Source organism: Poecile atricapillus, chromosome 7 (assembly GCF_030490865.1).
Source record: "Poecile atricapillus isolate bPoeAtr1 chromosome 7, bPoeAtr1.hap1, whole genome shotgun sequence".
Classification (NCBI taxonomy): Eukaryota; Metazoa; Chordata; class Aves; order Passeriformes; family Paridae; genus Poecile; species Poecile atricapillus.
The window spans coordinates 34,230,093-34,245,929 of NC_081255.1; the positions used below are offsets into that span (position 1 = coordinate 34,230,093).

At 44.6% G+C, this 15,837-nt stretch overlaps 1 protein-coding gene across 2 annotated transcripts; it reads left to right on the plus strand.

Annotated features, from left to right (window-relative positions):
* The first annotated feature begins 1,783 nt into the window (after positions 1 to 1,783).
* LHX8 (LIM homeobox 8) lies at positions 1,784 to 13,765 on the plus strand. 2 transcript variants are annotated; one of them, XM_058842749.1, is made up of 9 exons: positions 1,784 to 2,056; positions 2,880 to 3,041; positions 3,244 to 3,402; positions 6,126 to 6,247; positions 7,688 to 7,908; positions 8,398 to 8,501; positions 11,170 to 11,265; positions 12,286 to 12,469; positions 13,166 to 13,765. In XM_058842749.1, exons 2-9 carry the CDS (start codon positions 2,961 to 2,963, stop codon positions 13,240 to 13,242), a joined length of 1,044 nt encoding a protein of 347 aa, XP_058698732.1. In that variant the 5' UTR covers positions 1,784 to 2,056; positions 2,880 to 2,960; the 3' UTR covers positions 13,243 to 13,765. The 2 variants fall into 2 exon arrangements, with proteins under 2 accessions (XP_058698732.1, XP_058698731.1); XM_058842748.1 differs by lacking the exon at positions 1,784 to 2,056 and having other exon boundaries at positions 2,831 to 3,041.
* The last annotated feature ends 2,072 nt before the right edge of the window (positions 13,766 to 15,837 follow it).

Consider the following 15,837-nt stretch of genomic DNA (forward strand, 5'->3'; position numbering starts at 1 on the left):
TCAGCCTCAGCAGAATCAGGCCAGGGCCACCCTGCCCGCCCCTCGGCAGGTTCCCCTTCCCTCCCGTCTCTGCCGAGACCGCGATGACCCGCCGCGGGGTCCTACTCGGCGCCCCAAAGGGGGACACATCCTTCCGATGTGCACAGAGACGGCAGTGGGAGAGCAGAGTGCGCAAGAGTCGGGAATTCTCTAGAGCCTGCGTGTCCGCCTGTTTCCATGTCCTCAGAAAACGATGCAGGGAATATGCACTAAAATATCGAGGGCGTGTAATTTAAGCGATGAAGTTTAGACTGGACTTCGGAGAGATGGGTGAAAAAGGCGCACGGGACAAGGTGTATCCTGGATAACCAAGCCCATATACTTCCCTCGTCCACCGTGTACACATTATCGCGTTTCTGACTGCTTCTCGGAAATAACACCTTTCTCCAATTACCTCGGCAAAACCGCTCACCTCTCGCGAAGCCCCTCCGGACATAACAATAATCCGGATCTGCTGAAGGACTGTTCTCTGGGCGCGTTTTCCTCCTGAGTCCCCGAACCTCCCGCGCCCCGGGACGGCCGACCCAGCCTGCGGCTCCGCGCAGCCATCGGAGAGGCCCTGGGCGAACCCCGCCGAGCTCCGCACCCCGCAGCGCGTCCCCTGCCCCGCCTCCGCCGGGACCCTCGCGGCGCGGGGCTGCTCCGAAGCCTCGGGGCGGGCGGAGAGACCGGGGCGGCCGGTGCAGCCGCGTCCGCTCGTCACCTGGCGGAGCCAGGCTCCCGACACGGTACGAAACATGGGGATCTCCCGAGCGCTGCTTTTCCTCCAACACCGCAGTGTGAATTACCGCTACCCGTAATCTCACGATCTCCGCGGGAAACAACGCACAGACTGATTTTGTTGATTCCTACCGCTGTATTTTCAGAGAGAAAAGGCGCATAGGAAGAGGGTTATTTCATAGAAATCTAACCCACAGCCCTCCTCGGAGCGCGCACCAACCTCATTAATTATCTCGTTGAAGGCGCAGGAAAAGCACCGACAATCAGCAGCCTCGACGCTGCTCCCGGCCGTGCCCGATCCGCCGCGCCCGGGCTCACCTCGGGCTCTCGTCACTGTGGCCCGGCCCCGCCGCAACGCATCCCTTGGAGCCCCCCGCCAGGTGCTCATTTTCTGTCGTGTTAGCCGCGACAGATGACAGTAGTTCTGTCGTGTCTCTGTCAGTCACGGATGGGGAGATCCGCGTGGGGGGGCAGGATGGGGGCTCGGCAGGATCCGCGCTGGTCCTGTCCGAGCCGAACGCTCCTCTCCGCCCCGCCGCGACCCGCGGGACCGCCCGACCGCTCGGCCGCTGGCGCCCGGACCTTCACGTCTGCGGACAGGGAGCGGAGCCCAAGGGGGAATCCTGCTGCGGGGTCCCAGAGCGCGGCGGCGAGGCGCCGTTACCGGACGCTCTGTGGGACCGCAGCCCGTCGCCTGCGGGGCGGGTGCTCGGGCCGGGTCGGGGGCCACATTTGGGTCGGAGGTTGAGCAAGGACACGCCGGACCCTCGGGTGAGACGCCAGAAAGCCGGCTCCGGGCCAGCATAGGCGTTGGCCGGGGCTCCTTAGGGGCCGGTGTTGTCCGTGTTCCCTGTCGCCGCTCGGGGCTCCGGGCCAGGCGTCGGTCTCGCTGCGCCGAGCCGCGTCACAGCCATCGCAAACCCCAAAGCTCCGCTTGCCTCGCTGAGGCAGCGGTGTTAGGGTCATGGAGACTGGATGTCAGCGAGATTCGGTCCACGGTTAGATCGGTTAAAACCGCTGGACAAACGAGTAATTGACGGGACGTCCCGGCTTACCGGTGCTCAGCGCAGCCGAGTTACGGTTCCGCAAGATCGGGTCCCGGAACTTGAAACAACGATCATCTTTTTTAGCGAGAGAACAATAGGGGGTTTCTCCTTTCACACATCTCCTCAAACGCAGAATTCCCTTTTATCAAATCTAGCACGTTTATAAACTTAGGGACAATTCTGTCAGATCGCTTTACCGAGGCTCAACAACACGTCCTGCATCCATGGTGAGGCGAGGCTGAACCACAGAGGTGAGTGGAAAGATGGAAACTAAACGACAAGTTTAATTAAAAGCAGCTGGCTGGTTAAATGTGTGCCTAGAAGCAGATATCCGGTTTTTTACCTCACCTGCGAAGGACAAGCTACTGTTTTATTCTCCTCTAATGTCTCGAGAGCACCACCAGTGTGTGAGGGAACTCTGCGGACAAGATTTGTTATCGTGGAGAAGGGGTGCCCGTAACCCACAGCCTTTACGCGAAGAGACGAAGGCTGGTTCTGCAGGTAGTGAGGGCCAGCCACGCTCCGCACCCTGTGTTCGCGGTGCCACCAGGGTTAATCAGCAGCACCTGTGGGCGCTCAGAGCAGGAGGAACGCTTCCGCAGCTCAGGTCCTTCTATTTTAGCTAAATGAGAAAGGTTTTATTAGGGGATTTCGGAGGTGAGGTAGAGAGAGGTGTATGAGCTATAGGATTCGCTTGGGCTTTAAGATTCAGGAGTGTGGGAAAATCGCTCCCGTAACACGGAATTTAGCTTTCCTTCGTGTTTGTTTCCTTTGCTCATAGGGAGATGTAACTGGAACGTGTGTTTAGACTGGGGTGGTGGGGGGAAGCTGTGGCAGAAGATAAAGACAAGTGAGGGGGTTCTCTCGGGCGCGGGAGGGGGGTGCTTTGCTGTTTTTTCGTTGTTGATGATGTGGGGGGGGGGGGGGGGTGTCTGTGCCTCCTCCCCTCACTAAAACCGCACGGGCTCGCTAATGGAGATAACGGCCCCGCCGCGCTGGAAGGCGGGTTCTGTGCAGGAGGTGAGGCCAGCGGGGCAGGTCCACCCACTTGAAAACAAAACTTTTTTCTTGCAGGCGCTGAGAGCAGAGACCGGCGCGGGGTCCCCGGAGCCGGCTGGCCGCCCGCCGGGGGCTGGTATGTGGTAGGATAGGGCCATGTATTGGAAGAGTGACCCGATGTTCGTCTGCAGGCTGGAGGACAAGGAGCTGCCCGCGCTCGGCGGCTCGGCGGAGAAGGTGCGCGGGCGGAGGGCGGCTCGGCTCGGGCCCTGGCGCAGCTCGGCGGGTCTGGCGGCCGCGGTGGCGCTGCCCCCGGGACCCTGGCGGCGGGGTCCGCGGGTCCCGGCGGGGCACGCAGGTGCCGGTGGGCCACACCGGGTCGGCGCGGGGTTCCAGGGCGTGGCCGGGCGCTGATCGCGGTCTCCCCGCGCTCCCGCAGGCCAGCCCCGCAGCAGCTGACGAGGACTCCTGCTCTTCCTCCGCTGCCCTGTCGCCCTCCTCATCGCCGCGGTCCATGGCCTCAGGCTCGGGCTGCGCCCCCGGCAAGTGCGTGTGCAGTAGCTGCGGCCTGGAGATTGTGGACAAGTACCTGCTCAAGGTAAGGGCGCCCGACCGGGAGACCCCTTCGTCTGGCGACTTTCGGCACCGCTGAGGCCGGAAGGCGGCCCGCTTGAGGGAGAGTCTACCCGGGCCGCCGGCAGTGCCCGGAGAGCCTCGGGAAACAGGGCCCGGTGGGATCCGAGGGTACAGCCCTCCCCTTCCCGGACGGCGAGGAGCTGCCGCGGACACGGGAGTGCAGAATCCCAGCGTGTTCGCCATGTCCGGGCCAGAGTGGGAACTCTAGATGCTGTCGGTGTTTCGGGTGACGCTACTTGTGCTGGGCTGAGTGTTCCTGAGCCGCTGGGAGAAGCGGGGACGGGAACGGGCGGTCCCGACCGCCGTGACTGCCGCGCGCTCTTGGTCAGCGACGGCGGCGCGACCTGCTTTATTCTGAAATAGGTTTGGGGGCAATGTCGTGAGTCTCGAAGCCAAAAGTGTCTCTCGAAGAATGTGGAAATAAGTTACTCCTGCAAAAGGTGGTCAACTAATATATTTGAAGGAAACGAGTTGTGTGCAGGGCAGTTTTCTTGTCTTTGCAATCAGGACCGAGTGAAATAATTTAAAAACTAACAAACAAGACTCAGTGGCTTTAAACATGAAGTGTTACTGCACGGGAGACGACGACAAGGGGGGAGTTTATTTGTCTTTTGTATTATAGCCGTTAAAATCACTCTGGGTCAGATTTTTGCCGTTTTTCCTTTCAAAAGTGAGAGTAGCTATCATGGCAGAAGTCGGTTAATTCCATCAGCTTAAAACGAAGTTACTGTATGCTTGCAAAGTGATAGTGGGTGACACCTCCGGAAGCATATCTGTGGTGCTATTAAACCATCCACTTAGGCCTTGGTTGAGGTGTGGAGGTCCAAAGAAAATGTCTGAGGGGACTAGTGTTCAGTTAAAATGGGGTTGTTGCGGGAGCTGCCACACACCCCTGGTTCGGGTGACCCCATCCCCCTTGCAGTAGCCTGGGCTGGCACAGAATGGGCGGGTGGACAAAGAACAGAACTGACTTCGGTTTTGGTTCTGTGAATTCCCGTGGTCTTTTGGCAGCTCATTTATAGTTTACTGATCACTGCTGTCTCCTGTCTGAAACACCAGGATAACGGAACTTGGAGCAAAGAACTTATAAATTATTTAGCCTTGAGTTTAAGTTAGCTGTTACTGCTTCTTGTGTAGGCAGAGAAGAATGGATGCTGGTATGCTATTGTCCAGCAGCAGCACACCTTCCAAATTCAGCCCCATCAATTGACAAGGAGGAACACCGACAAATGACGTCAAATGGGACAACTAGGGAAGCTGCTGGTGTCCTGCTCTTTGGAAGTGCGTTGATCTCTGAAGATCACACAGTGGGCTCTGAGTGGCTGGGATTTCAGCTCACGTTGTGCAGAGCTGCGTGCCGGGGCTCGCTGCGGACCTGGGGAGGCCCAGGGAGCCGTGGCACGGCAGGACTGGTTGCGGGGCAGGCTCAGTCTGGCTCAGAGCTGCCCCTCTGCTCTGCAGCCTTTCTCAGAGATGGTTGGGAGGGTAAGTTTAGTGACAGCTATCAACTGTTATCATCAACAGTTTCATATATTGTGGTGTTACTTGTCAGCATAGGAAGGTGGCTGCCAACAAGGATAAGGGTTAGAAAAGCATTGGGCAAACTGCAATATTACAGCCTGAAGAATGACTGAAACGAGTGACCCCAGCATGAGAGTTGAAGTCCATGCTTTACCTTCTCTGTGCTTTGTCTGGTCATGCTCTGATGAAAGGCATATCCTGAATTGCCTCAAATCAGCTTTCTCATAGGTAATATATGGGCTGTTTGGTATGAGATGAGAAATTGGCTCAGTGGGGAAAAAAAAAAACTAAATTTAATCATTGTTTGGTTTTCAGAATTCCTCCTGTACAGTATGGGATTATCCAGAGGGTTATTACATAATTTTTGTGGTCATTGAGAGTCTTGGGTTGTCAAAAGATTTATTGAGGTGATACACAATGTCTATTAGGAGTTCTTTTGTTAGGAAAGCAGAAATTAAAATAATTGCTTTCATTTTATTTATTTTATATGCCCCAAAATCATATGTGAGTTTTCAAAAATGCTGATTTCTACTGCATTCCATGACTATGTTTAGTTTTGCTATGGACATATTAAAGAAATATTGAATTTTCTATTAAAACACCTGATGCTGTTTTGAAACTCAGATACCATTCACCAATTTTGCTTTAACAGAAACGTAGCAAATGGAGGAGCGGTTCATGGTGTGTTTCTATTTGACAGACTTATTTTTTTTTTCCACCCCTTCAATACTCACGTTTTAAAATTTTAAATAACTTTGCAATATTTGCTTTTTGTTAGGCAGGAATTTATGCAGACTAGGAAATAGATGTGTGTAAGTTAGTTGCCTTGCCAAGGTCACATAAGGCCAAAACTTGCTCTCTAACGCTATGAGAGCCCAAATGGGCACAAAATATCTACATAGAACTTGTATCTCTTGCTTCCTCTTCTACTGCTTTTAATTACAAACCCATGAAAGCTTATTCTGAAGGCCTGAATCAAATTAGTTAACCTTCAATATGCATGCAGTTCTATAAGGAAAAGGTTTTGCATTCAAGATAATTTTTCTGTGAATTATGATGCTTAAAAATTTTGACCGTTTCTGGAAAAATCAGGGTTTGTAAAATATAAAATGCAATATTGGTAGTAAAAGTATTGAGGGGTATTTTTCTGTTGGGTTTTGGCAGGTAAATGACCTCTGCTGGCATGTGCGCTGCCTCTCATGTAGCGTTTGCAGAACGTCCCTGGGAAGGCACACCAGCTGCTACATCAAAGACAAAGATATCTTCTGCAAACTTGATTATTTCAGGTATATCATCCAGGAATATAATTTATCAGATAACTTGTTATACTTGCTTGTAACTTTTCACTTCAGCCACATCTGAAATTCACTAGAGGCTCTTTCTTTTTCACTCGTTAGGTTTATTTTCGGCAGTTTAAACTCTGACTTTTCTTGAGGAGGGATTTGGGGGGACCCTAAGTCTGTGTAATGTGATTACCTGCTAAGTCTCCCTTCTCCCCTTCCCCTGTCATGCATAGCTGCTGTATTTACACCATACACTTACTTGTGAATGCACCAAGGGGGAAAAAAAGTCGGAGTCCCTGCCTTATGGTTGTATGGTTGTAAAGCCATTGTATGTGCAAAGAATCATCTTTGGGTAATGCTGGCTGAGAATGCAATGTAAAATTGAGGTGATCTGTTTGGAGTAGTGTTTCACTGGCGTCCAGCTTAAGGCATCACAAGGAGCTGCAAAATCAACCCAGAATAAATCCCACAATATTTAAAAGAAGCTTTCATCAGTCGTACCTTTCTGTGATCAGTTTGATTTAGAATGTGATCCTTTCAAAACTGTAGGTTAATCTTGCAAGAAAGAATATTATTTGTGTTGGTGATGTAGGATTCAGGATGCAAAGTGTTTGATCCAGAAAGCAGCAAAAAATTGTTGCTGTTAATTTTGATGTGATTTCTAGTACTTCTCTAGTTTGATTGCTAGACCAAACTACTTCTGGGATTCTCAGCTGTGCAGTGAATAGATTGCATCCAGCTAGTCAAGTTTAACACAAAGTGGGAGGGGGCAAGCTGAGTGCTGTAATCTTCTGAAAAAACTAAATTTTGTGTGGCCTGAAAAAAAAATTTGATTGGCAAAGATGTTCAAATTCTGATCTAAATAATCAGCATAATTTGGTGGCTAGTTTCCTCTTCAAAGAGAAATTTTCCAATGTAATAATGTAAATGCAGATTTTTTAGTTTATTTAAAAATCATAATGTGATGCGAATTGAGGAAATAACTATGAAAGTACAGGTTTACCCCCTTCTGCTGAAGATGCTGAAAGTTTAGTGAAGGGGTAATATTAGGTAACTAAATATTAGCTTAGACTACCACTAGGGTAATATCAAATACATTTGAAAAACTGGAAGAATTTTGAACAGTCTGCTGTTTCCATCTTGCAGCTTTTAAGAGTAATTTTCTTTACAAAAGGATAATGAGCTATGAATTCATGTAGCAGTTAAGATGCCTGTTTTGCTCTTTGCCTTCTGAAAGTACTAACCTCTGTACTTCAGTAGTGTCTTGCCTCAAGCTATCATATAGAAATTTGCTGATTTTTTTAAATTTTAAATTTTTTTTTGTGTGATGCCAACGCAGCCATACCGTGGGTTTGAGCTGTGCAAGCCGGTCTCCCCTAACGCTGCGGGAACTCGGCTTTGGCCGAGGCGGTGTCGAAGCCCCCGTTGCCCTTCTCGTTGCAGGCGCTACGGCACTCGCTGCTCCCGCTGTGGGAGGCACATCCACTCCACCGACTGGGTCCGGCGGGCCAAGGGCAACGTCTATCACCTGGCGTGCTTCGCCTGCTTCTCCTGCAAGAGACAGCTCTCAACTGGAGAGGAGTTCGCCTTGGTTGAGGAGAAAGTCCTTTGCAGAGTACATTACGACTGCATGTTGGACAATCTGAAAAGAGAAGTTGAAAATGGTAACATACTGCTTGTCCTAAGAACAATGTTTGTGGTTAAGATTTAATTAAATTGTTGGGGTTTACTTCATTTTCCATACAGAGAGATAATTGACTGGTTTTACTAAGACTGGCAGCACAGGTTCTTGAACCAAAAAAATGGTAAGTTATTTCACATTGGGGGGATTTGGTTTGGTTTGTTTTTGTTGTTTTGTTTTGTTTGGTGGTTTTTTGGTTTTTTTTCAGTCTGTAGAACTTGTGTTGTATCCTAAGGAAAAGAAAGTAACAGCATATCCTGTTGATAAAATATCATGTTAGATTCATTTCTTCCCTCACTTGCAAGGAAGTTGTTTAGGGTGCTAGATCAATTTAACTTTGAATAGAATATGGTTTTTTTGTGCTGAAATTCAGTTGACCAGCTGCTGTTGGTTATTGTTGTACAACAGTCTGACTTTAAAACATCATTGTGAATGTTTAGAAGGCAGTATTGTTTTCTTTTTAATGTTTCAGGTAATGGAATTAGTGTGGAAGGAGCATTACTAACAGAACAAGATGTTAATCATCCAAAACCAGCAAAAAGAGCTCGGACCAGCTTCACAGCTGATCAACTCCAGGTAGAGACAGTGCTAAAAACTTGTGTAACTCAGATTTATTCCAGACGTGGGCACTGAACTGATAGAAAGTTTCATGCATACAGGGGGAAAGAAGAGCTTGAATACTTTTAAACTATTTAATAAACTATCAAGACACGGCATGTTTGTGGAAGTTTAACATGAAACTCTTCAAGCTCTTTATTTCCCTGGGGGCAGATCGTAATTCTGAAGTGTGGGGAAAAAAAAAAAACCATGTTTCTATTCTGATTGCTTGATGAAATCTATTTAATCAGCCATTTACATCACCAGGCATAATAAAGACAAAATAGTTTTTAGATTATGTAATGTGGAAAGTTGTACCAAAGATGGGTACTGTATGTGACTTCAAGACATTAATAGGTTGGAAGTTGTAATGCCTGCATCTCCTCTGCTTTCCAGACTTCTTGTCTTTTTATTGCCTTGGCAAGAGTTAACTCCTGAGACAGTCCAGAGCTATTTCAAATTCTAGATAACCACTTCACTTAAATTAGCTTTCTAGGGAAAAACACTAAGATTAAGATAGGGCCAGTTTCCAATGAAAGGGGATAGTGAGACAAGATTTAGAAGTTTTAACCTCTAGTGAGAAGGAAGCTGTGACTTTCTACTTAATCCTGGCTGTACATCCTTGCCTTCAGTTTAACAGGTCTTTGAATTTCTGGTCACAGAGTGAGTTCTGTTTTGTTGGTCTGTCCTCTTTATTCATAATGAAAGCAGTTGAGAAACTCATCTTGAGGTGTAATAACACGTGAGGTGTTAAAGCAGTGCTATATAAAAGAACATAGGGTTGTTTAAAGCTTGGGTTCCTATTATAGTCATGATTCAAAGTGGTGTTAACACAAAACAATCGTGTAAGAAATAATCCAACCAGCTGCACAGGGCAAGGGCTCTGCACATTGAGCTTGAGCTTCAGCAAAAGGGAACTTTTCCCCAGCAGAAGCTGAAAGGGATATAGGATCAGCCATTAGGATGGGAACTGTATTCAGGGCTTCTTCCCAGATGCTGTCATTGAAACATCCACTAATTTTTTTTTTTTTCTCTTTAGATTGTAACATTTTAAAGTAGATTGTAACATACTTTAGCCCCTGTTTGAGGTCTTGTAGCATCTTGTTATTTACTGATATTTTCTATCTGCTTGTTGCACCTCAGTACCTATGCTACAGGCTGCCCATATAAGGCGTTACTTCCAACAAGAGAAACATTGTAGGGATAAGTGCACCATCAGAAAGGCAATTACCACACAAAGTACTTGTACAAACGAATGTCCATGCTTTTTTGATTGTTTTGTTCTGTAGCACCTTCCAGGACCTAAAGGAGCTCCAAGAGAGCTGGAGAGGCAAGTTTGGACAAGGGCCTGGAGTGACAGGGCAAGGGTGAATGGCTTTCCACTGACAGAGGGCAGGGAGAGATGTGACATTGGGAAGACATTCTTCCCTTTGAAGCTGCTGAGGCCCTGTCCCAGGTGCCCAGAGCAGCTGTGGCTGTCCCTGGATCCCTGGCAGTGCCCAAGGCCAGGCTGGATGGGTTTGGAGCAGCCTGGGACAGTGGGAGCTGCCCCTGCCCACGGCATAGCGGTGGAACAAGATAAGCTTTTAAGGTCCCTTTCAACCCAAACCAGTCTGTGATTCTATGAAAAATTACAAAAGTAAATAGTTTCTGAATGTGGAAAGTAGTAGTCTGAATCTTCAAAGATGAAGCCAGGCAAAGTTTGATGAGTCAAAAATAAAAAAAAAGGAAATAATGCTTTGAAATTGCTGAACATACCCTGCAGAAATCCACGAAGCACTACTCTCAAAAACAGACAAAATCCTTAAAGCCAGTGGAAGTCCTCAGGATACAGGCCAAATTGACATTTACTTCCTCAAAAAGAGTGTAATTTATATCATTAAGACAAGTGCTGACTTCAATTTTCCATCAAAAGATGAGTAACCAAACCATCAAAAAGGTCAGGTCAGCCAAGGTGGAGCCTCTGTTTCTTGGGGTTGGTGAAAGACAAAGGAAACACAGAGTCTTCCAGCATCTTCCATAGAGATGAAAAGAAGGTCAATTACTCCATATAACATTGGGTGCAGATAGCGATTGACAAGTTCAGAGTGGTGGATCATAGCTCATGCCTTATTTTGATGCTGTGGTCTGCTTCTATAGGTGTTTATTGAGCATATTTGAGTTGCTTTGCAGTGAATTTTCTCCTACAGTTCTTCTAATGCAATCTTAGAGGACCTCTTCCAGTTTTTACTACCTACTAAAGAATCCATTTCTTTAAGTTCTGGAAAATGTCACAACTAGGACTTGTACTTTGGCTGTGTGTTTTTTTGTTTGTTTGTTTTTTAATTTTTATTTATTTTTATTAAATAAATTATATTTTAATAATAATTTAAATAGATAATGCAATAATATATATTATGTTTACAACATTGTATTCATATTATATATTTAATAAAATATAATTTAATAATAATTTATTAATTTGTTAAAATGTAAATTTTATTTATTTATTTATTTTAAATGTATTGGGTACTTTCTAGGGACTAGTGATCACAAAAAACCCCTGATTTCCTGAACACAGGAAAGGAGTAGTACCATAGTCTGAGAAGACTGTCAAATGTGGCTTTCAACACAAATGCTCCTGCAATCTCATATCTTACCTTTTCAGGTTATGCAAGCACAATTTGCTCAGGACAACAATCCAGATGCACAAACACTTCAGAAACTGGCAGAAAGAACAGGCTTGAGCAGGCGTGTTATACAGGTAACAGCAAGAAGTTACTCGACTTGCAGTCTGGTACTCATCCATTGGAAATGCTCACTCACAATTTTCTCTGAGGTTATTCTAACATGGAAAAAGGTCTTAATCTATTTTAAATTCAGACAACACATTTAGTCAGGAATAGGTCTAGAACAAGCATCATAATTTGGAAAACTTGCTGTATTCCTCTTGCACTTTGCGTGGAGGATTAAGTTTTCTAGGAAGAAACTTCTCAGCATAAATAGCACAGAAATTGGCCAAGTATGTATTTCTGACTGTAGTAGTCGGTTTTTTAAGACCTGCACTCTTTTGGAAAGCATGTTGTGGTATGACATAAGGGGCAAGTGAATATCTAGGCATTTGTTCTAGAAAGCAGAGTTAAAATATATACCCATGCCAACCGAAGTTAAAACAAAAACTTGGACTATCTTCTTGAAGATGTCTCTCAGCACACATATGGATGCATTTTTATATGTAAATGTGATTTTAAAATGTAATATAAATTATATATTTATATGTTAATATAAATAAAAATAAATTTTGAGTTGCCTTGGCTCATTATAATCTGGAAGATTGACACTGTTTCTATAGAAATGAGGTATCTGTCTGCAATAATTCTTAAAGAAATCTTGCGTGCTTTTCCATGTGAAAAGGCAAGTGGGTATCATATGAAAAGTATGCTTTGCTGTCAGTAGCTCCAGGCAGGGAGAACACTGTGTCTGGGCTGTGCTGAGGTGTGCTGCAGGTGATGTTGCTTGGCCTCGGGGGACACCACCTCTGGGAGATGCCCAGCCCCTCCCTGTGGTTGTGCCTGTCCTTGGTGGGCTGCTGGGTACTGAAGACACATTCCTGACCTGACCACACTTATAGGTTTAGAATGGATATTTCTCCATTTGGACTGCCAGCATTGTGTCAAAGGCCAAATTAACCATGCAAACTCAGCTTAAGATAAGCTCTAAGGTTGTTGTTGTGGTAGTATTGAATGCATTCTATCCATGTGATGTACGTTTCCCTCCTTTTCAGGTGTGGTTTCAGAATTGCAGAGCACGTCATAAGAAACATGTTAGTCCTAATCATTCATCTACTGCTCCTGTCACAGCAGTTCAGCCCTCCAGGTTGTCTCCACCCATGTTAGAAGAAATGGCATACTCTGCCTATGTACCCCAGGATGGGACTATGCTAACTGCTCTGCACAGCTACATGGATGGTAGGTATAACAGCTTTGCTATTTTTCTCCTCACAAAAACATTATCAGCTGTGGCAAGAACAGTTTACCAAGTTCTGATTAAAGAAACCTGATGATATATCAATACTGTACTTGCTGTCTACACCTCATTAAGAAAGCAGTAGCCCTTCACTGCAATAGTATGGCTGGCAATCTATTTGTGCTTCTTCTAGACTATTAAAACAAGAATAAGAAATTAAGTACTTATTTAAACATCTACCTCACATATTTTAGTAATACATAATTTTAATAAAACTGTCACCTGCTCCCTTGCTTTTATCTCATGGACTGTATGCTCAATCCAACAAATTCTCAGAGAGCTTCAGCTTCCCTCACAGTAACACACAGTGGGGAGGAGGGGAGAGCCGGGTGGTCCAAAGTACTTTGTTTGTCTTATGACCCAGCAAGTCAACAAATTTGGCTCCTATTTGTGATTAGGAGGGACTGTGAAGGTTTTGGGAGAACCAGGCTGAGTTGCATGTGTGGCCTGTGCTTGTTTTCCTCCAGAAAAGTGGCGTTAAGGTAGGCTGTGGGTGGAAGTGCAAATGCTGGGTTAGGAAAAACAGAACATGCTACAGGTTTGGGACAGTGAACTGTCATTACCCAGTGGAATTTACTGACTTATAATCTTTTGCTACTTTCAATGAAGTTGACTGGCAAATATTTCTGTCTTTGTAGCTCATTCACCTACAGCTCTTGGACTTCAGCCTTTGCTACCCCATTCAATGACACAACTGCCACTAAGTCACACCTAATTCCTTTTCATCAGGGATCTAAACAATTAAAGATGTAACCTTAAGTCATAGTGTACTGAAAATATAATTGGAAAGATATTAATGTGAACTTTTTATTTAACTCCCAAAGCATTTCAAGATAATTTTTGCCCAGGTACGTACGTCTATTTAACCTGCAAGACACTTTTATGGATTCTGCATAAGTAACTATTACATTGTTTACAAGCCTTATTAAACATCTTTTTGTATTGTCTGGAAGTAGTCTGCTCTAGTTGTGTGTGTGTTAATTTATTTGTCATCAAAAGAGCACTTTGCCTAAAAGAAAGGACTGACAATTGTGCAAAATGTTTACAATTCTTTGTGAAACTGTAGTTTATCATTAGTTTGTATCTGTAAGTTATTGCTGAAAGTATTACCTGTATTTGAGTTGTATACAGCCTATATGTTAAAGCTTATTTCTGTGAATTTACAAAAATTAATTTTGGTTGCAAATATTTTCAAAAAGACCTGAATAAAGTTTCTGCTGTAGCATGCCAAGCAAAAATGTTTGTTTATGGCTGAACTGTGTTCATTTCAAGTGCTTAACTTGAATCTTCAGTTTTTAGAGATGGTCCCTTGTATACTGAGGAATATTACACTGAAATCTTTCAGAAGGGCTCATACCTGTTTCCATTGGTAGTAAAAATCATTTAATGGACTTAGATGGGTCTTGAAACACTCCAGATATGTGCTATACAAGTGGGTACATGCAAAGCACTGCTGCTCCTGAGGGTGCACACCTAGGAGAAGTGAAACTGGGGATGTGAAGAACAGGACTGGGCAAGTGGGAAGAACCTGAAGTCCTATCTGCTTTAACATTTTGAATCTTTCTTACTTCAACTTTCATTTTTTTCTGTGCTTTTATCTTGTTATTTTGTTACGTAGGATGATAAATAAGAGGCAATACCTAAAAAGTCTGCTTTTTAAAACTAAAATCTAGTTTGGCATTTTAACTGACCAATATCAAACTGCATATGAACAATGACTGGAATTCAGTCAAATGCACCACAGTCTACTGTGTTTTGAGCTGTTATTGTTCTAAGACTTACTAGTAGAGCATGTTTTGATACACTAATTGGATGCACAAAGGTTACTATAAACTCAGCTAATTTTTGTCTTCAAAGACTAGTTTCCTTCAATGATTTAAGACAGATTCCCTTGCTCATTTGAACTTTATTTGCATCAGAAGGAAACCCTACTTCAGAAGGGGGTGTGTGTGTCCCTATCCCTTTTTTTTCTCTCTCCCAACTATGGGTTAGGGTTAGAACTCGGTAAATTGTTCTTGCTACAGCTGATAATGTTTTTATGAGGAGAAAATATTCTGTGAAATTCCTTGATGGTTCTGGTCAAACCATTTCAATTTAGAAAAGATATAGTGTTCTCTGTTGATGACTTTGGTGAGCAGAACTTTGATGGCAAGCTCTGAATTAATAAAGTTCTGTAAGTTTAATGCTGGCTCTGTTTTATAAATGCTGCTTATATATGTCTGAGCTAATCAGAGTATCCAAAGTAATTTCCTTGCACTGGCACAGTGGTTTGTCAAGGTTTTTATTATCCCGCCTTTTTGTCTCTTTTTTTCACAAAACACTCAAGATGGGGCTGTAGTGAAACTTGACTGACCTTACATTTTATTTGAGTTAATTTATTTTAAGTGAAATGCCCCGGGTAGAATTCCAGATGCCATTTCCCGTACCCAAGCTAGTTCCATATATCTGCATGCTACCACAGTGCATGTACAGCAGTAGACAAACTAGTTTTTGTTCATTTGTCTGATACGTTGAAGTTTTACCAGTTAAATGCTAAGTAATGTTAATTTAGATGTTAACATAAATTGGTAATTTGAAATGCAACTTGGCTTGCACTGAGCCCCTTTAAGGAAAACTACTCTCTCTTATTTGAAGAACTGAGTAGCTTCAAGTTGCCTTAAACAAAATCAAGTTTAAGCCTATTTATGAAGTGCCTCTTTCTGTGAAGCTCCAAAGTCAGAACAGGATTAAAGTACATGGGGAGCAATTTTCCTATTTCCTTATGAAAATGGAAGCAGGAACATTCATCTTTTGCTATGATTGACTGCATGAGCAGATATTTATGGGTGGGGCTGGGAAAATGCAGACTGTATTTAAAATAGGGGACTGCAGCAGAGAATCTGGGCTTTGAGTCTTCCTTTGACAGTGCCAGAGCCATCAGAAGATGGTGTTGGGCTGACAGAGTTTTCTTTAAAACTATGCCATACTGCAACAGAAACCAATCCCCCTCCTGAATGATATGACAACTGCCATCACTAACTGCACCAATATTATTTACCAAGTTAATCTCATGGGAGAAAGATGTCTCCTGCTCCAAGCTTCCCAAAAAACAAAGGTTATTAGCAAAACAGGGGAAATTTAGGACAACAGTATACTTGTATATAAAAAAATTACACATTTTCTTATTTTAAAATTAGGCCATTGCATTTTAAAGATAGCTACTCCATAAAAAAAAAAATCACACGGGAAGCATTTGATTTTGTTTAATATAAGTTAGGTGATCCAAGGTGATCCAAGGTGATCCAGGTGATCCAAGAAAATTAATCATAAA

What these genes read in the sequence shown, in the direction of transcription:
- LHX8 (XM_058842749.1), top strand. Translation starts at nt 2,961, where the DNA reads ATGTATTGGAAGAGTGACCCGATGTTCGTCTGCAGGCTGGAGGACAAG. An exon ending in TCACAGCTGATCAACTCCAG is followed by an intron (nt 8,502 to 11,169) that starts GTAGAGACAGTG and finishes TTACCTTTTCAG; the next exon opens with GTTATGCAAGCACAATTTGC. An exon ending in TCTGCACAGCTACATGGATG is followed by an intron (nt 12,470 to 13,165) that starts GTAGGTATAACA and finishes CTGTCTTTGTAG; the next exon opens with CTCATTCACCTACAGCTCTT.